At 40.0% G+C, this 27157-nt stretch overlaps 1 protein-coding gene across 3 annotated transcripts in view; it reads right to left on the bottom strand.

The window, feature by feature from the left end:
- The window catches only part of DAAM2 (dishevelled associated activator of morphogenesis 2), a 173132-nt gene that overhangs the window by 47164 nt on the left and 98811 nt on the right, over positions 1–27157 (bottom strand). For all 3 annotated transcript variants that reach the window (XM_056487308.1, XM_056487310.1, XM_056487307.1), the window contains 10 exons: positions 23385–23479; positions 16900–17233; positions 8820–8930; positions 7657–7760; positions 6363–6429; positions 5329–5446; positions 3761–3899; positions 2287–2345; positions 1721–1905; positions 503–820 (listed from right to left, as the gene is read on the bottom strand). In XM_056487308.1, coding sequence (XP_056343283.1) covers positions 503–820; positions 1721–1905; positions 2287–2345; positions 3761–3899; positions 5329–5446; positions 6363–6429; positions 7657–7760; positions 8820–8930; positions 16900–17233; positions 23385–23479 — 1530 coding nt within the window. The remainder of the gene's footprint in view (positions 1–502; positions 821–1720; positions 1906–2286; positions 2346–3760; positions 3900–5328; positions 5447–6362; positions 6430–7656; positions 7761–8819; positions 8931–16899; positions 17234–23384; positions 23480–27157) is intronic.

Raw genomic sequence — 27157 nt, 5'->3', positions numbered from 1 at the left:
CTGGGGTTTTTTTTTGCCAACCTGGAGTTTTATGACCAATGAACAGAGTTCTAACCATTCACAGAGAAAAGCAGCTTCCCTAATGGCCATAAACAAACAGTGAGGAGAATCAGGACACCTTTCTCCCAGATGGTTCTCACCATGTTTTGCCCACACTGGCTCTGGTTGCCCTTTTCCCTGGTGCACAAGGGAGGGCAGCTCTGGCACACCAGTCCTGGAGATGTCCAGCTCTCACTTATGTATTCAGCCTCCTGACAGCTTTGCTTAACCAGATCATCTGCATGCCTAGATCTATGCAGATCAATCTATCCAGCACCTTGCTCATCACAGGGGTGTGCTGTACTGCTGGAGAACTGGGGAGACTCCCTCAATACAATTAATGACTCCTACTGACCACAGCCCACATAAAGCCACTTCCTTCTATGCCACTTTGCATTTCATGGCATTAATCAACACTGGGTACACTCAGAAAGTAAGTCAGTTGAGTAATGCAGTTTCTTACCTCACTCAGCTTAGCCCAGTTGAAGGATTTCAGTGGATGTGAGGGCTGAGGGATAGACTTCTTCTTCAGACTGGGGCCACCGGTGCTGAAGGTGGTTGTTGAAGGGGGTGGCACCCCCATGCTGAAGAAAGGTGGTGCTCCTGGTGGAGGAGGAGGTCCTCCTGGTGGAGGTGGTGGAGCTGGAGGAGGGGGACAGCTGGAGAAAGGCAGAGGAGGTGGCAGAGGTGGCAAATTCTCAGACATGTGAGAAGAGGACAAAGCTAATGGGCCACCTGGAGGAGGGGGTGGTGGGGGTGGGAAGGAAATGCTGCCCCCTTGCTGGAAAATAAAAAACAGGGAAAAAGAAAGCAAAGAGTTAAAAGGCATGATAACTCCATGTTGCCAGCTGATGTGATTTTATTACGACTCTCAAAATATTTGATGTTTTCTTTAAAGCCTCTTGCACTCAAAGCCATGCAATAAAGGGAAGAATCTCAGCTTTCATTTAAGAGAAAGTTTCAAGCCCATGGAGTTGTGGAGAAGAGTTTGAAAAAAGAAACCATAAATGGCTCAGAAAAACAGAAACCTAGTAAAAGAAGCCAAAATGTATTATTTTCTCCTTATGTATGACAAAAGAGAAAAGTTCAATCTTATGAACTTTTGAACCCCTGGGTTTAAAAGCTCAGGGTTTGAAACACTGAATACCTGTCATTAGGCCTCACTAAAGCAAAGCGGTAGAGGGGAGGAGGGAATGAATTTGCTTTCTGCAGTGTCTAACTTCTCAGGGCTGTGTTCTGGTGAGTTCTGGTGGCTCAGGCACACTGCTGGGATAGAAGGAACACCAAACAGGAGGGAGCATCTCTCTGAGGCAGTTCAGATGCCCTTGCAGCATGATAGGAATCCTGTTTCTTATATACTTTTGTATCAGGGAGGTTTTTCTCTATTCCACTGAAATAACAACCAGGGCCACCCCACTCAGCAGTGAAAATTATGGCTGGAGGAGAACACTTGTGCCTCAGCAGCTCCTGCAAGGAAGGCAGCTGAGGAGAAGGAAGAGAGTAGCCCATGCATTAACCATTCTATACTACCAGCTCAGAGATTTTGGTTGCAGCTAAAAGATGAGCAGCTTCTAAGTATTCTCCATTATGACCACAGATGTGCTCTATACATAATATGCTTTTGTTCATCATTCACTAGTAGCAGCCTTTAAACACATGGGGAAGACTCCCAGTCTCATACCGAGAACTCATTAAGTTGAGCCACCAGATCATTCATCTGGTCTCGGGTCTGGCGCAGCTCCAAGGATTCCTTCTGCAGCTTGTCCTTCATTTTGTTCAGTGTCTTCATCATTTCATCCTTCTCCTGGGTCTTTGTTTCACATTCCCTCTCCTTCTTCTCTAGCCTGCTCATCAGCTCAGCATGGTCTAGGGGGAACATGCAAGTGGGAATTGATGAAATAAAGCTCAGGAACAGTCCCTGAGGAGATGTAGGTTATGCTGAAATAAAGCTGACAATTCTGTCAGCTCAAGCAGGGATGTATAATGAGAGCAAGAAAAAGAAAATAGAGTCTGACTGTCTTGACAATGACCTTCAGCAATCAAGACAGCAATGCCTAAGTTTCAGTTAGACTGTAAAACCACTTCACACGAGGACTGAAGGAACCCCCATCCTGTGAAACACATCAACTGTTCACCATGACACAAAATGCGTGCAAGAGGAAGAGTTGTGCCCAGCTCTGCTGCTCACTGCTCTGTGAATGAATTGGGATCAGTTTCTGCCTATGCAAGCACAGAGGGTGCACTCACCTTTCCGAAACTTCTCTGCCTGATCCCTCCACTGCTTGACCTCATTTTCATTCACCAGCCTGAAAGATAAAATGAGAGCATTTAAACTTTTCCTGAGCTACCCAGGTTGAAAGGCAAGTGGCCATTATGTGTAGTGATCAGCAAAAAGCAACCTGGTGAGTGTACAAGATTTTAAAGGATCATGCCAGTGGTCCTTCTGGATCCAGATTCTGCTCCCTAGCTGACAGCTAATTTAAAAATGATGCCTTTTTACTCAATGCCATAAAAAGAGATAAAGGAATGGCTGGGGAAGAAAGTGCTGATACATTCCTGTCTTCAGGTAATGCCTTCAAAGTGCCAAGTCCACTTATTTTGAAAAAGAGAAGTCATCACTAAAATAACCACAGCTGCTTTGGCTTATAAATTACCCCATCCTTAATATAAGACCAGATTGCCATCATTTTTTTCTACTTTCTGTAGTTCTATTCTTTCTTTTTTACTAGGAGGAAGAACACTTCTCTGTTGGGTAATGTATCAGTAACAAGGCAATTCTCATACCTCATACTGGCACAACTATTTCCTATTATTGACAGAAAATATGCAGGGCATGCTGGGGATAGATTAGATATGCAGAATGAGGAATAGCTATGAAAGTAGAAAGGGAAGATGAGGCATGAAATCTACAATGAAGTCTGGTATCCAACAACACTGTATTTTTCCATGACAAGAAATCAGTTTCGATTTTGGCTCACACCTATAGCAAGAGGAACTGTAAAATTTTTAGTACAGGAGAATTTGGTTTCATTTTGTTCTATAAATGTTCTTTTCAGTGGATAATTCAGAAGGGTAATGGGCCATGAATTACCTGCAGAGGCAGTTGGATGAAATGAAGAATCCAAAAGTTTGGCTAAAAAAGGACTGAGAACAGGGAAGTTGAGAAGAGAGCCAGCTCATGTAGCTAGACTTCTCAAATGATGCATCCTATGGGAAAAAATAATGGTAATGCCCCCAACCAAGTCTGTGGGTGAGAGCAAACAGACATTTTATAAAGAGGTAAGAGGTTTTGTGTGCCAAGTGGGGACTGCTTTCCCTTTCTTTGCAATCTTTCTAAACCATGTGCTTATTAGTGAGAAATGGGATCTACATAGAGATGATGACATTATTTTTACTTTTCAGTATCAAAGAAAGCTTTCATGAGCATCTGAATGAAAAAAGACATACGAGGAAGCCTTGTTACAAAATCATGAGCATTTTTTCTGCTCTTCTAACCAGAATAACATTTACTAGAAGTCAAATACAAGGAATTTGCTAGAAACTACTGCCGATCTAAGATGTCATTAGAAGGAAAGTACTTAGAAGACTTAACTACTTAACAAGACAATGAGAAGTTGTAAAATAAGAAAGTCTTCATATATGATATTTTATTTCTTAAGCATCTGCATACTGATCATATCATTATGCCTGCATAACAGAAATAAACAATAATGCAGCTTACATTTTAATGATATTTTTGACATTGAAGTTTTCCAATGGAGCTATATCTGGATCATCTCCTCGTTCATCCTGAAGAACAATTTGTTGGAGTATTCTATCCAACAGCTGCCACTGCTGGAAGTTTCCTCCATTCCTCTTATCTGTGTTGAAAAAAGACAACCCATGAGAACTTCCAACTGAACGCCAAAGTGCACAGACCTGCCAACAAATTGGCATTCTTTCCTCCTCACCTTTCATCTCAGTCCTGTGTGTGATGAATTACAGAACACAAAGACTTACTCTGAACAGTTGCTAGAAGGTTATTTACAAAATTCACAAACACCTGGCATATTGGGACAGCACATAACTTTGTGCCTGATGTGCACATTCAGGCTTTAAAACCCTTTTGACAGGTTAGCTGTAAGTTGCACTTTAAATGTCTATACAAAGGATTCCTTTGTGGTAACTAATACTCAGTAGTTTTTGGGGCTTGATGTTGAGGTCACTGTAAAAACAATGAGATGTTCTCTCTGCATGCTTGGTTATCTGCAGGTCAGTGAAACTCAACTGGCATGAAAAATTCGTACAAACATGACTGGAAAGTGCAGAGGTGAACAGAAATTGAACCAAAGGGACTGAATCCCATGGATTTCAAAACAGAAGAGCCAGAGCCACGTTAAACTCTTTAAGTTACATAACCTAGACCTTTAAAACTGCTCCAGAACAATCCTGCCCTGGCCTAACAGGATTTAGTCCTTCTGCCACCAAAAATCCCAGTCAATACATAAAGTTCAAGCTCTGTTCTAAAGAGTAATATCAAAGAGGCCACTGAGACAAAGTATTGCTTGAATTTGTGCATGGCAGTACTTGACTCTAATGAGCACCTGAGAACACACCACACATCACATCACTTGCTGAAAAGCACACTACAGTACATCTCCCTCACATTCTCTTCTCAGTTTGGCTGCTCAAATATGGATGAAAGTAATGGAAGACCAGCACCTCACACCTAACAAGACCAAGGCAGGCAGTTCTTTAGTGACCTTGCTGATACACTCTGGACGCATAAATGAATTATTTTATTGCAGTTAACAAGAAACTCTTATCTTCCTTTGGAAAGAAATTCCAGTATTATTTTTCACTTTGCATTTGGGAGCTCTCCACTGAACCACTGCCATGAGATAGCAGACTGAAGACTTACTGTGGGATTTCCCAGTGGCAGAACAGCTTTCAGTGCTGTACTGTTTTACCAAAAAAAAATCCTCAGTCTCTTTTTTTAATTTTCAAAATGCTATCTATTTCCAGGAATTCCCTGATCTGATCACAAGGACTCTTTTTTAAAACTTCTGATGTAAAATCATTAAAAGCTCTGTCAGTGACTCACTGGAATGTCTCAGCTACTCAATTTCGTTTGCCAAAAAATTTTGCTGGATGGAGTCAGTGTAAGACATGAAGTTCATCAGTCACTTCCAAGTTCTGAATGGGAGACAAGGGCAGTGTATGCCCTGGTATCTGGGAACTTGTACCTACACCAGACCTTCAATCAGTTCTCCAATACCCCTTGCTCTGGAAATCTGTAAATGTACTCACATGGCATCTGCAAGCAGTGCTGGAGGATGGATAGCAAATATGGATAGGCATCTGTATGCTTCAATCTCTTCTTGATCAACTCAAACATCTGAGAGGCACTTTTGGTATCAATGTGGATCTGAAGTGAGAGAAGAGGAAAAACCACCCGCAGTGAAAGCCTGATTAACTGTGAAAGAGACAATCAGTAATAATTGAATAATTAACAGGCAAATTTCCAGCAACTGGACCTCTGCAAAGTCTCCTGCCATGTCCAGCTGCAGGTTCCAGGAACAGGCACATGGGTTTTTTACACCACTATTTTCATCCCTATCCAGTATGGAAAAGATCTCCAAAGGGCTGGAAAGGTGGGAGGCATGCAAAGCCACCAAGATCTGTTCTGGAGCAAGCAAAACATTTGTGTCCTAGAAACTGGTGGCACCAATAGTAGAAGCAAATCAAGAAAGGGCCAGTTATTCTGTATCAGTGTGCTGCAAGAGCTGTTCACAAAGAAAGAGGGGAATAAACCATTCAGGACCCTACAGCTTTTTATTAATGCTAGAGATTGTCTTTGTTTTATGTCAGTCTTTGAAATCAACGTATTCTAAAATACTGATCCTCTCCACAGGCTCTGAGGCAACAGTAGTCAGCAGAGTTACATGTAATCTCAGGAGGAATAGTAGAAAATAGCCCAAATTTCACCCATAGTCCTGTAAAGGAGATGTCTGAAACTAGAAGGCATCCAGATCATCAGGACTGAGAACCTGAGACCACGGCTGAGAACCTCCTTCACTCCTGAACATTCAGGCAAACAAAATAAATAAATTTTTATCAAAGATACTCGTCAGAAGCCCTTTGTGTGACCACTGTTCTCATTGTTCACACACTACAAACCTCCTGCTTGCTAAATGAGGAACAGTGGAAACAAGAGCATCAGTCACTCTCAGCATCAAAGTCAAATATTAGTTTTAGGGAGCACAAAGAGAAGGTGCACCAAGCATCCCAAGTGGATGCAAGTTCAGCTTTGGTAAGTTCAGGTACTCCAAAGAAAAACTTACCAGGTCAAACCTCTTGGCAAGCTCCAGATCATCTTCATTTCTGACCATCTCAAAGAAATCTAAATGTCTAAGAGGAAACAGAAAAACAAAACATTTGCCAGTGTTCATGGCATGATTCAGACTTAAACTCAGTCTGTCACTAGAGAAGCAGCAGTACCTTAGTTCAGATACAACATGTGGCAATTGGCAAGCCTTTCTTACATGAAGTGCTGTCACAGATGTGCAAGGCAAGGGGGTCAGTGACAGGCCAAAGGAAAAGGCTTGCAGAGGTGTACATGCTCCATAATTCCTGTGCTAACTCAACTGTGTTGAGGTAAGGTGCAAAAATAAACATAAAATAGGAAAGGGATATTCTGTTTTTGATCAATGCAATGCCTGATAATACATTTCTAAAAAGTCCACACCATGCTTGCTAGCCAGCTATTGGATCATTAACAAGTTTTTCTTTTAAACAGTGGAGCAGAAATGTATTCAGTGGATCAATTCACAACAGTTTCTAGATATGCCTATTGACAAACCCAGTAGCATGACTATGTTTGGATCTGGGTGACCTGGTGAGTGACACATTTGACTATCTGGACTTGTCTTACACAGAGACTGGAGCACAGCAGATGATGTGGAGAAAGGCTGTGGCACATTCCCCTGTACAGATCTGGTACATGAGTCTATGTAATCCAGACATCTGAGAGCCTCTCAAACCTTTGTTATTCTCCTGACTCACTTGTAAAATCCAAAAGTGCCCCAAGTCCCTCCTCCACAATCCTGGTTACTGCCCAAAGGAATACAGACTACCCATAGGACAGACTCTCTTATTCTTGCTTATCATAATGTTGTGATCAAAGGTAACATGCCTGGTTCCAGCCCTGCAGCAAATTTAGACATACAGCCTGGAAACTCAGAACCTGCACTTAGACCACATGTACTCAGTCACAATGAAGTCAATGAAATACTGGCTTCCCTCCTTCCTACCAGAACAGGATTTTGTTCCAGTTTTGCTTAAAGAGAAAACATTTAGAATATTTTCTTTAATTTTTCATTCTGACTGCCATCTCCAGAAGACAAAAAGCAAAGTAATTGAGGAACTCCTTTGCCAACAGCCTCTGCCAACTTAATATGTATGTTTCCTACTTCATCCACTGATGTTAATTTTAGGATACATATTTCTTTTAATTTTGTTTTTGGTTTCTTAGAGAGTCAGTTTCAAGAAGAGACAGAGACAGCTGTCTCAAATAGAGAAGAACTTCTAAGAAGGCTTTCTGTTCATCAGTAGCTGTTCTCAGAAATTTAGTCTTACCTGTCCAGTGTGGCATTCTCATGTCCTCTGAGCTTGTCAATGACGGGTTGAATTCCCAGCATTAGAAACTCATATCGGAGATGCAATCGGAACTCCAAATTGTCCTTAAAAAATGGGAGAAAATTAAGTTATTTGTTTTCAAAAGCTGTCAATCACATTAAAAAAAAATTACTTAAAAATTCAGTTTTTCCCTTTCTAATATTCTCTATCCTGACACCAAATCCATAGGATGAGTAATTCCAGTAAAGTAAGTAAAAAAGGAATTAATACCTTTGCTTGCATTTCACTTAAAAGAACATTTACATACTTTGAACATGCAGTCATAAGAACACCACACTCCATGTTGTTCCACAAGGAACAGAAGCTACTGGTGTTCTCCTGCTAGTCCATTAGAGGTTCCCCTTCTGTTTACAGATGAACAGCACTGCAGTCTTCCTCCTAGTTTTTCTGTTTATATGTCATGAAACCATATAAATAAAATCACCTACTCTGACAAACCTTCTGACATCTATTAAGCGGGATCCCCAGGATTCCCAGAGATAGAGACAAATACATTGTCAGATAGCTCTCATGAGCTTGTTGTCTTTTGTGGTTTAACAAAAAAAAAAAAAAGCCAATGTCTGAAAAGTAACCTTTTTAATGAAATAAATTAGCTTAAACTATTCTTCAGACTCAAAAGGAAGTCTTGTTAATAAAAGCTTAAAAAACTGGGCTTTTTTTCTAAAATATTTGCCTTTGATATTTTAAAATTATAATGCTTTGAATTTGGCTTTGAGTCAAAACAACATTTTAAAACATTTCTTAAGGTAAACATAAATATTTTCTAAAAAGGCTGGAATAAAAAGGTAAAAGCCTTGCAGCTCTTAAAATAAACAAAAAACCCTACCACCAAAACAGCAAAAAACCAACCAAGCAACCAACCTAAAAACAAGCCAAACTAATCACTTCAGTCTAAGCAGTCTGTGTTATACTGAAGAAGCTCAAAATGAAATAATATGGAAGACATTATAAGACTGATCTTAACAATTAAGCATTTTCCACAAAATATATCCACACACTACCACAAGATTTGTGACTTAATCTACTAACTATTTCCAAGGTAAACTATACCAAGGTAATTTAAACATAACATCTTAGAAGGAATTTCCAGGGCAGAGACTCACCTCACCAGCACCTGCATTCAGAACAGCATTGATAAAGGACATGATGGCTGTTTTGAGGTTTACTTCATCTCGGTATCGCCCCATGCTTCGGTCTAGCTCGTTTAGCAATGACTGAAACAGAACAGCAAGCTGGGTTAGAGGACATAATCTAACTTCTTGCAGGATAGATTGCACTTCTGTATACAGGGAGAGATAATTGTAAAGAGAAGCTGTCTTTTGAGGAATAAAGCCTATGCCTGAACCTTGATTTATCCTTGTTGCCTCACTTACCACCCTTTAACATGAAGCAGACAATTATTACCTCTTGGTAAGCTCCTTTCAGGGATTTTCAAATAACAGGAATATTTGGAATGTGCACACAGCTCCAAAGCTCAAAGTTGAATTACACATCTCCACTGGAAGTGCAGTTAAGCTCCAGTTTTCACATTACAGACTCATGGAATGATTTGGGTTAAAAATGACCTTTAAAGACCATCTAGTCCTGACCCCCTGCCATGGTCAGGAACATCTTTCTGCCAGATCAGGCTCCTCAAAGCTCCATCATCCTGGCCTTAAACACTTCCAGGGATGAGGTATCTACAACTTCTCTGGCCAACCTCTTCCAGTGCCTTTCCACCCTCATCATAAAAAAAACCTTCTCCTTTTACCCATTCTATGTCTAGCCTCTTATAGTTTCACCACTTTAGTCCTTGTCCTGTCACCACAGGCATTGGTAAAATGCCTTCCTCCATCTTTCTTATAAACTCTGTTTATTGCAAGGCTGCTGGAAGTTCTCCCCAGAGGCTGCACATCCCCCTGTTAAACAACCCACAGGGGGTGCTCAGCACAGGAATGTTTTTGGTCTAATTTCTGCATATATATTGATATTTTACCATAAATCTTGTGAACATCAGGAGACAAAGAAGAAAAAGACTAGACAAATAACACTGGTGGCCTTTGCCTTACTTAGGATTAATTCCACTTGAATATTTACCAGAAAGGTTATATGCAGAAACTGATTAGCCGTAAAAGCAACTCTACTTTTAGCTTTGTGCTGATCACCATTAATATTCTATTCAGGACCTTCTCTGACCAGTTCATAAATCCAAGACTGATTTTCCTTTTTGAAAGAGTAACAAATTCCACTTGAGATCTGCCAGTTCATCTGCATGAGTCTGACTCCAGCATTAATAATAAATGCCTCACACTCATATATTTATTTTGCTGTCGCATTAAAAAAAGAGAGAATTCTTTTTACTGTCCCCAAGAAGTTTTGACCATAAGGGGATAACAAAGACAAAAATAACTTTTTAGCATTTGGCTCAGCAGACCATCTAAATAATATTTTGAAGCTATGATGCTGAGTAAGGAAGTTCATTTTCCTCTAGTCAGTCTTTTGTCCCTGGTTACTGAAAGTGTTTATTCATAGTAAAACCTTTCCTCTGCTAGTCACCATAGGTCTATCTTGTTTCCTGTAGAAAGCCACAGAGATATGCTTCAAGAAACAGGAGCAATATCCTCCTGTTCATTCTTCAGAGGAAAGAATAACCTCCTGGTTTCATGCTTATTTTTGTGCAAAAATATTTTGACTCATCATACACTGCTACTGACAGCTGTTTTTACATCTGAGCATAGTATGTTCATTTGCAAACAAGCTCGATTTCCTAAACTCCTTTCTCTTGCTGCTTCTAAATTTCCCATCAGGAATTTTCAAATTTCCCTACTCTAGGCATTTGAGCTTCAATCTCATCCAACACCCCAGTAACTGTGTTATGACCAAATAATATTTTGCCAGAAATGGGAACAGGTCTTACATAAAAGCACATGAAATGCTCTACTGAGCCAGACTGGTGGTCAGCTCAATCCAGCATCCTATCTCTGAGAAGTCTTTAAATTCACCGACAAAACCAACTGTTCCACTTGACAGATAAGTAGAAGTGAAATAAATGAGAGAACTTTATTCTGTTAGTGGCAGATTTGACACTGAAATCCAAAACACATGTGCCTTCTTGGAATAATTGAATTCCCCATCACTACAGAAGCAGCAAAACCAAGGATGGTTTTGCTGGTTTTTTTCAGAGGCTTCATTCCTATCATATTTTCCCACAGACTTTTAGGAACATGCTAGAATCTATGAAACAGCATATCAGGTACAGAATCCAGACAGATTAAAGGATGCTAATAAAAGTTTTCTACCCCCATTTCAGAACACTGAACTAGGAGCAGAATGTAATTGGAGACAAACCAAATTCAGGACAAGAAAACCCAAAACTGTGTTGACTAATCCAGTTGAAGAGCAGCACATCTTCATGTAATTGCTCATCTTGAGAAGGAAACATTGTAAGTTCTTGCAATTCCTAAACATCAGTCTACACCCATATACTGTGGCCAAACTCCAATATCTCCAACTCTTTGCAAATGGCTGAGGTTCAAATCTTCACTTGAACATTTCCTGTGAAAAAGATTTCACCACACCTCTTGGCAGCCAGTTCTGCGGCCCAATTGATCTTATGGTTATAAAGGTTTTTCCTACTATTTAAGCAAAACTTTCCTCACTTAATCCCATTATTCCTCATCACTGACAACCAGTAGGATTTCATTCAATCTGCAGCAAACCTCAAAAGGCTTTGGTTGAGCCCTAAAGAGAAAAAGGAAATCAAGGATGAATACAGGCTTTTAATTTGTTCCTTGTTAGATCCTCTACTACAATTCCAAATTGAACAGATTTTTCCTTACAAATTATGGTCTGTACAGAGGGTGTTTAATAGAAACCAGGCAAGGAGGCTCTGGAAGAAATGCTCCTGGCCTCCACCTTTTCAAATGACCGGATCAAACTTTTGTTATTCATTCACCTCAAGCTTCAAAATTTCTAGCAGCCTTAAGGAGGAAAACAAGAGTTTGCTGCCCTAAGCAGCTCAGTTAATATTTACACTGGCAAGTGAAATCAGCTTCTTTCAGACAGTATCTAACACCTAGGTTCTCTTAAGACTGAAAGGAAAATTCTTTCTCCCCACAGAGATCCACACCTATGAGTGTTTTCAATGGCAAGCTATGCTGGAAGAGCACTGGAACATCCTGATAAACTTTTTGGGCCAACAGAGCATTAAAACTTTGCAATGTTAGTTTTGTCTCAAAATATGGCATGTTAAAAAGTATAATGTGTGACAATGTCATGACACAGAGAAAAGGAGGGGAAGCAGCAAGCATAACAATAATCAGAAAGGCACTAGGGTAGGGGAGAGAAAGACTGTGCCCCTTTCACATGGAAAACCAGTCCTAGATAGGATAATGCAGACATTAATGACTTTAAAATCAGAGACTCTTCTTTCTCAGTTTTCATAGCATTTTATAAAACTTCATCTTCACAAGAGGAAAAAAAAAAAAAAAAAGACAAAGTAACATTTTTATGCTCACACAGTGCTAGTGACAGAATTACACTGAATACATGGAAAACAATCCCAGCAAGGACTCATCTTCCTAATTCCACATTTCTGCTCTGAGGATTTACTGTTTGGATTTCAAGTGTTTTCTTTCATCTCTGTTAAGGGGCAGAGTAGGATTTGTAGGCAAAGTAGCATGTTTCAAACAATTGGATGAAGACAGTTTTCCAAATTGCCTCAGGAAGGCATGCCCTAATACTACTATAGTATTTGAGTACAGAAAGTGTATTACTCTGAAGAGGACAATTTTCAAGAAATATCTTAAGATGAACAACAGACTGCCCTGTTGGACATTAAAGTGAGAATCGTTCCAGGCAGAAGGGCATTAATAAAAGAAGAGTCAATAATTAAAGCAAGCAAACAGAAAAGCTCAGGCAAGAAGCTGTGACAAATGTGAGAAAATAGGAATAGTGACTAAATAAATTGAGACACAAACATAAAGTATGGGATCTTGTTTCAAGTGCCAAGACAAGGACGATCCCGAGAGACCTATTATATCAAAGATAGAAGGTGAAGCTGCAGTACGAAAAACCAACTGAGTGAAGACTGAAGCCTCAAGAAAAAACAGTAAGTTCTGGAGAATCTCCCCAGGGCCTTAAAGTGAATCCTGATTGAAGCTAGGGTAGTAGATGAAATGCTGGCAATTCAGAAAGAAATTATATTTTACATCAGTTTCAATTCAGAGTAAAATCTGAAATTTTTTGTTAAGAAAATAGTCCTTCATATTTATATGTTTTATTTATATTTTCCATTAACTTCATAAAAAAGTTTAAAAAAATAAAGAAGCAAAGACATCCTTTTTGAAGCATTTCAGCACTGTTTGATTAATTGTCTTCCATTGGTATTACTTGGTGCAATTTAGTTAAGTTAATTTGCACTAAAAGCATTCATAATGCTCAGGAATTGCACTGTCATTTGAATTTTGACTTCAGATACACTAGTATAAAGCTGTAACTTTTCTATTCAAGTAAGAGGAGCTATTGCAGGACAGAGTTAATATAAGTTTAGTAAGAACCACACCTTAAGTCACAGATTTCCTTCTCCACTAATTCACCAGTTGCTGAGTCTTCTGACAACTTTTGGCAGCTGTGCCAGGTAGCAGGAGTTGTGGTTAGAACATTGACTGGCAATAACTACTTAGATTCAACAAAATGTGCCATGCTTTATGTTGCTGTGTTAAATACATGATCTCTACACTCCATCACACTTCTGCAAACTGGAAATTATCACTGTTTCAATCTAAAGTTGTCAGCAGCAAGTTATTCGGGAGCTCAAGTTTTAGATAGTTGTCAGTAAATTGTTCTGAACCTCTCGTCCTTCTTCTCATAAAAAGGAGTGGAAACAGAGCCATGTGCCCCAAATTATTGCTCATCATAATGATATTCCTCTTCAAAAGGGAAAAAAAACTGTTTTGGGAAAAGCAGATCTGTATTAGTGTTAATTACATTAACCTCCTGATTCCCCAATGGACATAGTGCTGGTCACCACAAATGACATGAGGGAGAATGGGAAACCTGGGTTTACTGCTACCTGTAAGAGCTGAAAATAAATCCAAACAGATAGTATACAAAGTGCCAGCTTTCACAGATGAGGAGGAATAAATTGACAGCATGATGGCTGAATGGGATGACAAATATTTTCAACCACTGTTATCAGGAAGGCAACTTAAGAAAAGCAACACTGGCACTGATACTGTCAAAGGTCAGCATCACCTGTAAGTTATTTGTTGTACATTCTAATAAAAGTGAGCTCAGTATAATTTCCAGAAAGTCCTGCAGTTTTACTTCACTGAGTAAGTGAACTGAGTTTACAAGAACTGAGTTGATTTCCAAAATTTGAGATTATTTTCCTCTTACATATTGTGTCTCTAATTTGGCCAATGTCTTGCAGAGGCAGATACAGAGAAAGACTAAGCAGTGCTTTTCCAGTTCCCACCAATTCCTTGCCCCCGCCAATTTGAATCAGTCTGCAATGATGGACCATAGAGGCAAATGAATAAATCTCTATTCTGCATAGTTTGTCCTGTTCCTACAGTTTAGTTCACAGTTTTATTACTTTCATAGAAAGATTTCTTGTTTGTGAGTTCTGCCAGATTCTTCACTTGTGGTGGGTAGTTTTCAACATAACAGTGTTTAGGCGTGGCTGGTCAAAGTCAAGCTGCCAAGTATAAAGTTTGCTGCAAGCTCCACACTTTTTGGACACTTCAATACACCAAATGATGCTGCTACATGCTCAAGCTGCAGGAAACACAGCCCCAAAAAGGGTTTAGTTTCACACGTAAAGATACTTGCAAACTCTGGGTTACAAAGATTACATTCAGAACTAAGACTAAAAAAGACTTTTGTTGTACATTACATCTTTGAAGCTTACAGGAAAGATACAGAACAAGCATTTTTCAACTCATCCTTCTTTTAAAATGGCTTCCCATATTCAAGTTACAGTGGATGCTTCTCTTGAAAATAAGCTGCAAGACTATTCTGAGACAGAGGTGCAGGAGGGCAAGAGGCAAAGAGATAGAGCACTCTTAATTTTAAGTGCTAGTGTATCAGAGAAGCTTCCTCTAAAATGTAAGAAAGACCATGACCACATTTGTTTCTTCAGGTTTTAAAAAATACCCAGTCTCTCTGTTAGAAGAATAACTGGAGGTGGATGAGGAATGTCTTTGGATGAACACTTACTTCCTCAAAATTAAACTCAAGCTATTGCTGAGTGTAGTGGAAAATCCCATTTCGGTCTCTAAACACAAGTATTAGTAATTGCAAACAAGAACACATTCCTTCTGCTAAATCATTTTGGGGGGGTTGGGTGTGGCTTCCTTTTTTTTTTTTTTTTCTTGAGAAATAAAAGAGAGAGTATCCATTTATCTTTCCTTTTTTCCCTGAATCAAAAAGTATTTTGTCAAGCGCAGCATTTATGCAAAGTACTTTTCATGAATGTAATAGACTGGTAAGCACCTGCAAATCATTCTACCAGATTCCTCAAAAGCTACCACATTTTACCCAGCAATGACTTACCTCAGTTATTCAGTAACTTTTAAAACAACACAGAAACAGAGAGAGACCGAACACCCAACTAGGGTAAACTCAGCATCTATCCCATATGGGCTTATTAAGCAGAGTCAATTGGTCCAGTAAGGGCAAGTTAACACAGGACCACAAGTGTAGTCAGGCTTGTGAATTACTGCTTTTTGCTAAGCAGCTCAAGTAATCCTCAGCTGTCTCCCAGGTATAAAAGAATGTCATATCAATTCGGGAAGAATTCTTTATTTCAGCTAATTACTAGACAACAAGCTGGCTTTTTTTCCTTCTCCTCTATAGGCAGTACCAAATAACCTCCATATCATAGCTCATGCACATGTCTTACTTCCTGCATCTGCACTGTTCATTCTTATCCTATTCCTGTACTAAAGAATGGTGGCACATTCTTATAACTGAAGCTGTAATCTCTTCACCTTCCAAGTTTTACTGTAATTATGATTTTCTCAGTCTCAAGAGCTTCCAACTGAGGCTGAAAGGCCTCCACTTCTGGAGCCATACATCACATGTGTCACACCTGTGTATCCAAGACACACATCAGGTCTGAATACATCAGCAATGCAAATGGGGCAGTGCACATAGAGGGATGGACCTGCCAATGTCAAATACAGGTTAATGTCAAATTAAGATGTCCTGCTTCCCTGTCCCAGGTCTGAGTCACAGTTAGTGAATCCCATAGTGCATTTGGTTCTAACACAAACATTAGCTTGGTTCTAACACAAACATTGGCAGCTACTGTCCATCAGTACAGACTGTTTCCCCATTCACTTTTACAGTAATAAGTTAATTGTAGCCTAAAATTCATTAGTTGAGAAGGAGGTAGGAGATAATGACTGTCAGGCATTGGGATCCAGTGCCTTTTTGGCACAACACCACTCTAATAATTTCACCTAAGAAAGATTAGTAAATGGGTGAGATTATACCAAAGTTAAGGAGCCACAGATCCACACACTGCAACAGATTCCCTACTATCTTTTTGTAAAGGTGCTCAGTTCACTGGGAAGAGGAACATTATAGTAGCAGCCAGCAGTTTCCACAATAAAAGCCTGTCACTGACCTACTTAAAGGTCTCTGAGAATGCATTTCCCTTCCATGGTCTGAATGGGAGTTACTTGAGCCAACAATTGCTAAGTGATGACGATTCACAAGTTGATTGCTAAGTGGCAAGTGGAATGCCTCCACTATACGTAATCTAATTAATTGCCTCCATTATTTAATCCACAATTCTTTTATTACTAAATTAAGGATTTAAAATCAGGGCAGAAGCTGCAGGAATTCTGTGGCTTCAGCTTCTAGGACAGAACAAATCACTACCACGTCAGAAATGCCATCAAGTTAGAGTTTGAGCAGATAATCAGCTTTCATTTAGCACAGCAAGCCTCCATTTTCAGGCAAAATATATGGAATTTTAAATTAGCATTAATGACAAGCAATATATCTTGAAATATTGAAATATAAATATATAAATAATAGTAATAATCGATTTGAGGATTTTCCCCTCCTAAAACAAAATTATAAATATTGCCTTTTTACTGCTTTGCAAGTTTGCAATGTATGCACTTTAAAGATCACTCCCGGCAGAGATTCCTCATTCTGGGTATTTCTGTCAAAGTACCCTCCTTTTACCTGGAACCTTGTCCTTTCTGCAGCATAGACTTGGTAGTGAAGCATGGCTTGCAAGACCTTTTTGTGACCGTCTGGTACCAAGCAGACAGCTCCTAGGATCTCCAGCACAGCAATCTTGGTCTTAATGTTCTCAGTCCGTAAGCTCTGGGATATGATGTTGATACTTTCTGGATGGGCCAGGACGTGAGCCCGTCCCTGGGAGTTGTTCATCAGTGCCTTGATACACCCTATAACGGATGTGTGGATGCGGCTCTCCGAGGTCTCGTAGTCCATGCTCTTCAGGAAGTTCAGCAAACAGCTCAGGCCATCCAGCTCAATAAACCTGGTCACAAACCTGAAAAGAGAAAAAAAAAAAAAAAGAAGTAGGAAAAACCAGGAAAGCAGACCAAAGGCACTTTATTCAAAAGACACCACATTATTCAACTCCAGATCTTTAAAAGCTGGCTAGTTTTTAGCCTAAATTCACAGAACAATCCCCAGGTATTTTAGAGAAACAAAGCAAACAAACAAAGAGAGAAAACATTTCAGCTAATAATGGTGTGTTGCATAGTTTCAGTGTAATTATATACTATCATCTTACACTTCTGTTTGGTCTCTGTGTCCTTTGTTGCAGTTACCACAAAACGCTGCTGTGGTTCACCTCAACAGCTGCTGCATTTTCGAGGCTGAAGGGATTCTTTTGAATTGTTCCATCTTACATATGTGCTAATACACCCAACACACAGACTTGTCACCACACTTTCAGTTCTGAGTTCAGACCACCTTGAAAACCATTTTTAGGCTTAGCTCTGCTTATAGGTTCCACCTCCAGGATTTGGGCACACTGACAGAGGCGAACTCATTCCCACTCTGTCCATCAGTCCTACTGCCTTCACACTCCAATCCCATGACACATGTTATGTTTAAAGGAGGCATGTTCTTCTGTAAATGATAACGGTCCTCTGCTCTTGTTGAAAACCAGGGTTAAAAAATCCAGATGGGTCAATTTAGACCATGCAAACAGACCTCTAGACAAATCAGTAGAAAAGGATGGAATTAGATAAGCTACTGCAAACCAAACATTCTAGCAACATTTTGTTTGAAGTTCCCAGGATTAAAAATGGGGATTCAATGACATGGAAAGGGCTGCAAATAATTTCCCTAGATTGCATTGTTTAGCTCCTGCCTCCTCTAACATGTTGCTTAGTTAGGTACACTTTTTGGAATGTCTGAATGCAAAACCACGGACATCACACTTGAATTTTCAGTGTATAAAAATGTACACCAGCAACGATTTGTCCATGGCCACACTTTGAACAGCATAGCATAGAAAGACACTTCAAGCAATTGTAAAGATTGCTAACAATTGCCACCTGTGTAACAAATTAAAAATACCAAAATTCTGTGTCACTCTGCTTTTACTCAGCCATTCTTCTTCCCTATTGTACCATCTTTCTTTTTCTGTCCGTGAGATGCTGTTACTTATAATCAGTAATGGAAGCGCCATACTGAAAGACCAAATTTCACTGGTCTCTGTTCATGTCCCTGTACCACCAGGAGAAACCCAAGCTATACTTATATTTTCCTGGATAATATGGACTTGATGTATGTATGGCCTTTTGGTGGTTATATTCCACACCACACAAGAATTTTCAGAGTCTACCTGAAAGTTAAACTCACCATGCTGATAGCTTTGCCAACTTTCAGCTTATGTGGACCAGCAATTTGACCAAAAATATGGAAAAGCCTGGTGTGTTCAACCAAGTTTTGGTCTGATGTTTGGGTTTTGTTCAAAACTGAATTTCAAAGGGACTATCACAGAGTAATGGCACACACAGCTACATGTGCATACCAAAAATGAAAACATGGTTCAACTGAACCCTGCTAAGGCAATCTGCCAAGTTTCACACAGGTCTGACTGCACATTCTCTGGATGCATCATTTTGTCTACCCCAACAAATTGTAGGAGCTAAAGCTCCTCTTTCTCCAGGCCTGAGAGCAGCATCAGCATTGTGCACCAGGAAGTCAGCCAAAGCAGTTTGTTATTCAAACTGATTACAGAAAGATTCAGACTTAGCTAAGTTTCTGTGATGCATTTAGCTGCTAGCTTGACAAAGAAGATTGAAACAAGTGCATTCACAGCTAGAAGAGCTGCTGTAAAGGATTCATTTGGAAAAAGTATAAGCACAAACTCAGCATGTCACTAAACAACAATTCTGATCACTTCTCTGGGCCTGTCAGGAGTGGATTTGCTGCTTTCTCTGCTATGGAGGGGCTACTTTAAATTCTCTGTCTCCTCCTTGCCTTCAAAGTTCCATTCTATATTTTATCTATTTCCTCTGTCTTTTGAGGGGTGGGGGGAAAAGACTATATTTTTTCCTGTTCTTTGAACCTCCAGGACTGAGAGAAGACTTAAGACTAAGAAGAATATGTTTCTGAAGTTACAGAACAACACTGATGGAAACATATTAAGAAGCAGCAGAGCAAAGGGTCCCCTAAATGCACTTTTGGATAGAACACATGATCTTAAGACAAGCAAGGCACTACAATTTTCATGTATTTTAGCCTGCTCTGATGACCATGTGAAAAAAAAAAAAAAAAGGTAAATGTACAAAAGTCACATTGTCCCAGTTAAGTACAAACTCTCACTAAATTCACTGGCAGTGCAATTTTTCTTGCACTGTTAGGATGAGGTCATTCCAAAAAGAAGGCATGGGCTGGAAAGAGGTGTGTGTCACAAAACTTGATTAATGACATAATTTAAAACAATGTTGGGACTTTCCTGTACTATTCCTAGTCCAGAGAGCAAACAGTGAGTTGTGTTACTCAATAGCAAGCAAAGCCAAGTACCTTTCTATTTCAGCTGCAAGCAGAAGCAGGAATCAAATTATGATTTTCACCTTCCTTTTTCTAAACACTTAGTTCCTTACTCTCCAGAAAAGCCAGAAGCCATGCTGGGGGAGATAAAGAAATAGCAAAAGCAGTTTCTAGCCCAAAAGATACTCTCAGTATGAGGATTTGCTTGGTGTGGGGAGGTGTGTGAGTAACTGCCTGTAGAGGGTAGAAAAAGAAGTGTGAGTTTAGCTGACAGCCTGAGAGCCACAATCCTCACTCACACTGTTGGTGTTTGTGCTTGTGTCTGCCTCTACACAGATGTCTGCCTGTACATGCAAAAGCAAAGTCAACTTACACATGTAAAGAACCTTCTCACACACAGCACATGTGCAACTAACTCCTGTCCTACACAACCCCTGTGCTGCAAAGTAAGGTCTTGTTCTAGACTGGGAGGTGTAAAGTTAAACACACTTGCCAATGCATTCTGGCTAACACATTCAAATACTCAAATGTAAATAAAGCAGAGTGTGTTTTAATAGGTGCTAAACAAGCAAATTAAAGCCTAACCTCACATCAGACTCTCACTTGACCAGTTTAGCACACTTTAAAAGGCAGGGCACCTCTTTGCCTTTCAAGTTTTAGAGAGTGCTGATCAGAATGAGTTAGCTAGCTCTAATAATAAACCTTTCATCCAAATACAGATGTGGTGGCCTAAGAGGAACTGACCCACTGATGGATTCCAAGTGTTGGGGGTACAGCTTCCCTGTAAGACTCGATCCAGCTCAGGAAAGACAGAAAGATCATATGCTGTGGGGGTGCAGAGAGCAGGATGTTCCCACATTGTTAACAGGCAAGGCTACATTTCCTTGCAGCATTAGTTTTTGAACCAGGGGGCATAGATAATCCTGATAACTACCAAATTGCTGAAAATTCAGCATAATGGATTTTGCTTGCTGGTTGCATAAACGATCCTCTTCAGTATGCACCTGGATGCGACATTCTACATCAAACAAAAAATAGCAGGAGGTAAATCTGAATAAAACAAAAGGAGAAATGCAGACAGTGAAGGCAATGAGTGATGATTCAGACTAAAGGAGATATTTTTCAAGGGCTCCAAAAAGCAATTTTTTTCTCAGTCCCTTTTAAGTTTTTGCTTTTTCTGCACTTCTGAACCTCCATTTTGGGGCACTAAAATACCAAACGCTCTTCTCTCACTGCTTCTGTCCAACAGTTTGTCAGCACAATTGTTTATAGTTCTAAGTTTTTACAAACCTGAGAGAAAATGTGTTTCTTTACAAGATGCAGATGTGGCATTTTTGTTCTCTGTGGCTGGGATTGTTCCCTTGTACTAGGACATAATCTGGCTTTATTATTTTAGGGCAGCTCCTAAATACCAAACAAGGTGTACTTGCTCAGAAGGAACCACAAACTGCTCCAGGGATACTCCAATTTTCTACAAAGAGGAGAGGAACATGAGTCTCCTTTACTTTCTACTGTTAGAACTGGTGGGTTGGAATAGAGACAGAGATTAGTAATTACTCTACATTATCTACTAGAAGAGACACAGTTTACAGTAAAATAAAATAGAGAGCCAAATGCATGCATTTTTCTTCTTTTGATTCCCCTGGATCAGAGAACTGAAGCAGAGGAGCCTACTGGTAAGCTGTCAGAGCCCCTGTGTACCCCGCTATCAAAGGGATTCTAGACAGTTCATCCTATGTGAATTTCGGTCTCTATTTTCTTCAGAGGCCTGTTGAACAGAAATGGTGAAGAAAAATAGGATTTGATTTCCAAATTAAACTAGAAAGACTAGTATTTTGAAAGCTTAGGTATCATACTGCTTATGAGAGGGATTTGATGGAGCTGAGGGCCTCTCTACTGCAACCTTTCCATCAAGAAGAAATTGGCTTGTTGATCAGGCACTGGCATGCAGCCCATTTGGCAGCTAACGAATTGAGTCGCTGGAAATTAGTTGAGACACAGGACTTAACTCAAAATTTGGCTTGGCTTAACTGTTTTTTGTTGTTTTTTTTTTTTTAAAAAGCCCCACCACCATCGCCAGCGATTTTGAAGACTTTATAGGGCAGCCCATAGATGCTTGTGCTTGTCAGGGTTATTACAAACAGATGAAGCAACAGGCTGCTGTCAAGGGGATCCAGCCGATGCAATACAGGTTGGAGAAGAGAAATCTTGCAAGGCTTTGAGTAAAAGAATTTGCTCAAATGCTCATTGCTCTTTCTTCTTCTCTACTGCCTTGTCCTCAACAAGGAGTCTGGGCTGTCTATTCAAAATGACAGAGCAGAACAACCAAGAGTGGCCGCCAAAGTGTTTCAGCTGGACAAAGCAAGAGACCTTGCTGCTGTGGCCACATTCAATGAAAGCTGTCACCTTCACAGAGTAAACACCAAACCAGCTCTGTGTTAATGTAATAGTTTTGCTATATCAAGTGTCAACAGAGCAGGACTTTGGTTTAAAAGCCTGGTAAGAATTGGAAGCTTGACAGTTGCCTTAGCTTTCATTTTAACATAGAGTCCAGCTGCATTTCACTGTGTTGTCTGCTTTAGGACAGTGATAGACAGCATTAAACAGTCATTCCTGACTGTGGTCTTAGTATAGGCTACAACTTCTCTGTTTCCACGTTAAAAGTACTCCATCTACCACATGGAAAATTATCAAAGCCTGGAGTATCTTTATGCCTGAAGAGCACCAGAATATGATTTTGTGCTCTCTTAAAGCCCATCACAACAGGAAATAAACAGGAGGTAAAAACCCAAATAAAAAGTAAAAAGTCCCAAATATATCTTCACTTCAAGTCACAGTCAATGAAAATTCTTTGACATGATTTTCTATATTGTTTTTATTTATTTCTTTGTTTAGTTTGGTTAGGATCCCCTCCCCAAAAAAAGAACTGTATTTTGTTAGGCATTACTGAAGCTCTCTGAAACTATGACTTCAGCATGGTGTGGGTACAAAAGTACTTAGCCAATATAAAAAACATTCAGAATTTTTTTGACTGAGTGTCAATGAAATCATATCAACTAAAGTTATTGTTGGTCCACACTGCTCTTCTAAGTGTTAATTGAGAAGCTTCTGTACTTGTTAGTTTGCTATTGTTCAGAGCCTTGTTCCCAGAAAAAGAAAGATGACCTTACCTTCAAAGACAGTACATGATAAAGTCTCTTTACATTATTCTGTGCCACAGTTACAACACAGAATGGGAAGAATGCCAAACCAGGTGATGTCAGATGGATTAGCTGCTTTGTACTAAACAGTTCACATTACTAAAGATAAGGGAAAGCTTAAATTCAAAGTTCAGAGTAGAGGCTGAGACTTTGCCCAAAGTGAATCAAATTACATGGGATGTGCAGGGGGCTGTGAAGACTAAAATCTGATCTTCACAGTCATTACCTGTGTTTGCAAATACCTGCCACAGATTTTTCACTGCGTAAACTTTTGTCTTATTTTCTTGAATTAGCATTAGTGTAAAATTAGTTAGCCTCCCGACTAGGCAGGCTCAGACCAGTGACTGTAGGGCTCTCTGAGGATTGTCTGAAATCTCAGAGAGCCTTGTGTGAGGTGAGACAATGAGGTTTCTGTCCGTGCCACTCTTAGGGGTGTCACATCTGACCATTGGGAGGCAGTGAGTCGCGATGAAAGGCGAACAACATTACCTCATGGGCTGAGTCCGCAGAGCTGTCTTCAAGTCTTCAACTATTTTATTTTTCATTTCTGTTTCTTCTTCATCGAAAGCATACAGAGTCTGCATCTGTTCACAAAAGAAGGTGGCAATTAGGAAAACCTGAGCTGCGTGGAAGCTGAGAGACAGGCCAGGAATTATGAAAAACAACTATCCCATCAACACATGCAGAGGTGCCTGCTGACCTCTCAGTAGGAAAGCAGTTCCTCAGCTACAAAACTGAATCCAGATGAGGCTGCTCATGTGGACTGGCAGCAGCAGCAGATCACTTTGCCACAATGGCTAAACTAGGGTTCTCAGATTACCCCCCAAAAATCACAGTTGCCAGCATGCCCACAGAAAACTGTACCTAATTTGGAACAGCAATCTGCTGTGGTGATCTATGGATGTGTGAGGCAAAGTTTGTAGGGAGAGGCAATATCTTTCATTAGAGTGACATGACTGGAGGGATTTGGAGTGGAGGGCGAAAAAAAACCCCAAACCAGATTTATGTGTCAGGTTTTAAAATCTTCTTCAAGTGACTAGAAAGCCTGGAAGCACCCTGATTTACATTTTCTGTACATACAAGTTTGAATTTTTCCCCCATGCAAAGTATATCACCTATATTAAGATACTGGTGTTCCATGTACACTTTGCCCTTGCTAATTAGGAAGATTTACTGCAAAAAGCTGGAGCATCATAAAAATCCCTGTCCCTCTTTTTTTAACAAGTAAACTGAAACACGCAAAGCCCAGATTCCCACCCTGCCCCGTAAGCAGCTTGCAATTACTAGAGCTTGCAGTCAACTGGAACTGAAGTTGCTGTGGGAGACTGTAAATTAAGGTGAGAGACAATGAGTAGAATACACACAAAAAATTATGGTCCTCAAAGTCAGACACTTAAAAAAGTGGCTTATCAGAAAATTAGGGTTCCAGATCTACACTCAGCACCACTGCAGCCTTGTCATGTGAAGCAAAACTCTTCAGCGCCCTTTGCATATATCATTCAGGCTCACAAGTCCCATGAGTGTCTTTTGAAAAAGTCAAGACTTAATGCTGGAAATTCTTAGCCTATAGCTATGTCTTCTTAGTCACTTAAACTGTAAAAGGAGAGGATAAATTACTCTCTTTTTGGCAGGACCTCTTGTGGATATCACTCAGTGGTATCTGGAAAGCAGCTCTGAACCCCTTCTCAAATGAATAACCCAATTAAATCAGTATCATCTATCGGGGATCTGATATTGTACCTCTCTGTGGTGGAATCTGAGAAGCTACAATTATGGCTCATTACAGCAAAATATTTCAGTCTTTATTTTACTGTTTAGCAAGCACCAAAGAAAATCTTTTTCTCACCGGAGCCTCCCTTAACTTTCTCCACCCTCGCCACCAGCCCAGCACCTCACTTCCCTTGGAAGGGCTCCCACTGCTTGCTTTTGCAAGTCAGGTGATGCCAGCTCATGCTGGATCCTGAGGGTGGCCATTTGGCTGCACGCCGTTGCTGTCTTACGCTGAACAGCTGGCATGGGGAGATGTGTTTAACTCTAGGGGTTCTCTCTCTGATCCACGCTGAAGTCAAACTCACTCAGTAACAGAGCAAGCTATTTCCTGCCCTAATGGAATGACAGAGCGCTACTGATGGAAAATGAGCTGATGATGTTTTATCTTTTGCCAGCATCCCCCGACAGCCAGAAACATAAATTGAAGTTCTTAAGCCAAGCCATATATGATCCCCTTCTTCGAAAAATAAACAGAAATCCTGAACAGGCATTATGGATGGCAAAGTCCTCGGGTGTGATTTGGGGCTTGATTTGTATTTTCTAGGGTGACAGCCCATCTGGTCATCTTTCCTTTGGCCTGTAAATGGTCCTTTGAAAAGTTCCCATCCCTCCAATGGCTTAATTTCTCCTCTGAGCCATTGTGGGGGGAAAGCAAATGGATGGTAGGAAGGTGCTCAACAGTACTTCGTTCAGAGTGAAAAAGGCCCATTTCCAAATGAAACAAATACAAATAATCCTGCCTTTACAACAGAGGGTGATTATGGAAAACCCCTTTTCTAAAGCTGCAGGCAGCCAAGAGCCCTTCATTTCTCACTCTTGTGAATGGCCAGGAATTCAAATCCTCATGCCCTTGCTGAAGACAGACTGGGTTTGCATTATGAAATGGCTTTCTCGGCAAGAGTTATAAAAAACATAACTGTTCCTGGGAGACAGAGGGGAGGGAACTGTCATTATTTGAGGTTGGATTTCATTCACATGGCTGACTGATGAATTGCTTTCCTGAAGTACAAACTGCACTCGAGGACTAACGTCTGCTGGGCTCAGGAGGCAGACATTTACCATCAGTTAACCAAAATACTAGGAAGGGGAAGCAAAATAGTGCCAGGTCCTTTTCTGGTGCCTAAACTTGTATATATAGGGCTCTTTTTATAAGCACATTTTGTATATTTAAAGTTTTCCAGATCAAGTGTATCACCTCGGAAAGCATAGAATCTATTTACTGGATTTGCCAGTTAGAAAAATTCAAGAATTTGTGAAAGCAATCATTCATGTGGAATATTTATGTGGAATTTTATATACAAAACTTCAAATAGTATAAGAAATTATTCTGAAGTTTTGCATCCACTTAAAATTAAATATTTCAGTTTTTTATAAAGCACAGATTAATTCCCACACCTTATCCCAATGGCTAATCAGTCCCTGAAACTGCTGGGAAGGAAAATACAAAGACCATGATGACAGCGTGTGGGGAAAAAAGAGAGAGAGAAAAAGAAAGGACAGACACAAATCAGCATCAGCAATACACTATATAACAAACTTAATTTTACTTAATAGCCTCACACATGTGAAATGAAAAATGTAAGAAATAAAAAGAATGAAGAGTGAAAAAGCAACTTTGATGTTCTGACTTCTCATTATAGTCAGTTGAAATTCAAGGCCCACCACATCTGTAACTACATTAAGGCTGAACTTATTGAATACATTATTGTTAGAATAAATTTATTTGAAGAAAGTATAAATCATAAACTATGAATAGATGTAATTTTAAAAATACCTGAATTTATATGAAAGTAAATTTAAAGTAACATAGATATCATCTAACTTGGAGGAGAGAGTTATCATCCACCTGCTAAATTCTGCTGGAAAATATATATATTTTTAACCTCCTGTGAAGCTGCTCTGCCTTAAACAAATGTTTTCTGAGTCAAGGAAAAGGGCCTGGTTACAGCTGTATTTATTAATCTTGACTCATCTCACACTCTCGACCAAGACACCTCTCCAGAAAAGCTGAATTTTCAACTACTGCTCACCTGAAAGTTTCTCTGCAAAAATGCATCCACAGCCAGGATCATAAAAGCAGCACAATGCAGTCAGAATTTTTCCTCCCCAGGAAAGTGCGAGCTTGTTTATCTGTGCTGCCAAGCAATGTCATGGGGCAAGGAGGGCAGGGGGAGCACAGGGACAGTTCTTTATATGTGATATTAACAGGGCAGCTGCTCTACTGTGAAGAGAAGAAACTTCTGTGTTTTGATGAATCAGCAGTTGACAATGACATTGATAATGGAAACTGCCTTCTATTGTGGGCATGTACCCTGTCCTCACCCCCAGTATCATTTATAGCATGTAGAGATCAGGGGATTAGACAAATTTGGAGGCTTAACTTTCTAAATTAAACATGATTAGCAGCTGTCCCTTTGTCCTAATGACTGGTCCAGAAGACAGGGTACCAATGTTCTGCTTCCTTCCAATCAGGATACCTGGAGTCTGGGACA

This window comes from Oenanthe melanoleuca, chromosome 3, assembly GCF_029582105.1.
Source record: "Oenanthe melanoleuca isolate GR-GAL-2019-014 chromosome 3, OMel1.0, whole genome shotgun sequence".
Taxonomy (NCBI): Eukaryota; Metazoa; Chordata; class Aves; order Passeriformes; family Muscicapidae; genus Oenanthe; species Oenanthe melanoleuca.
Note: the sequence above shows the minus strand (reverse complement) of the source record. Positions and strands in the feature narration are given on the sequence as shown.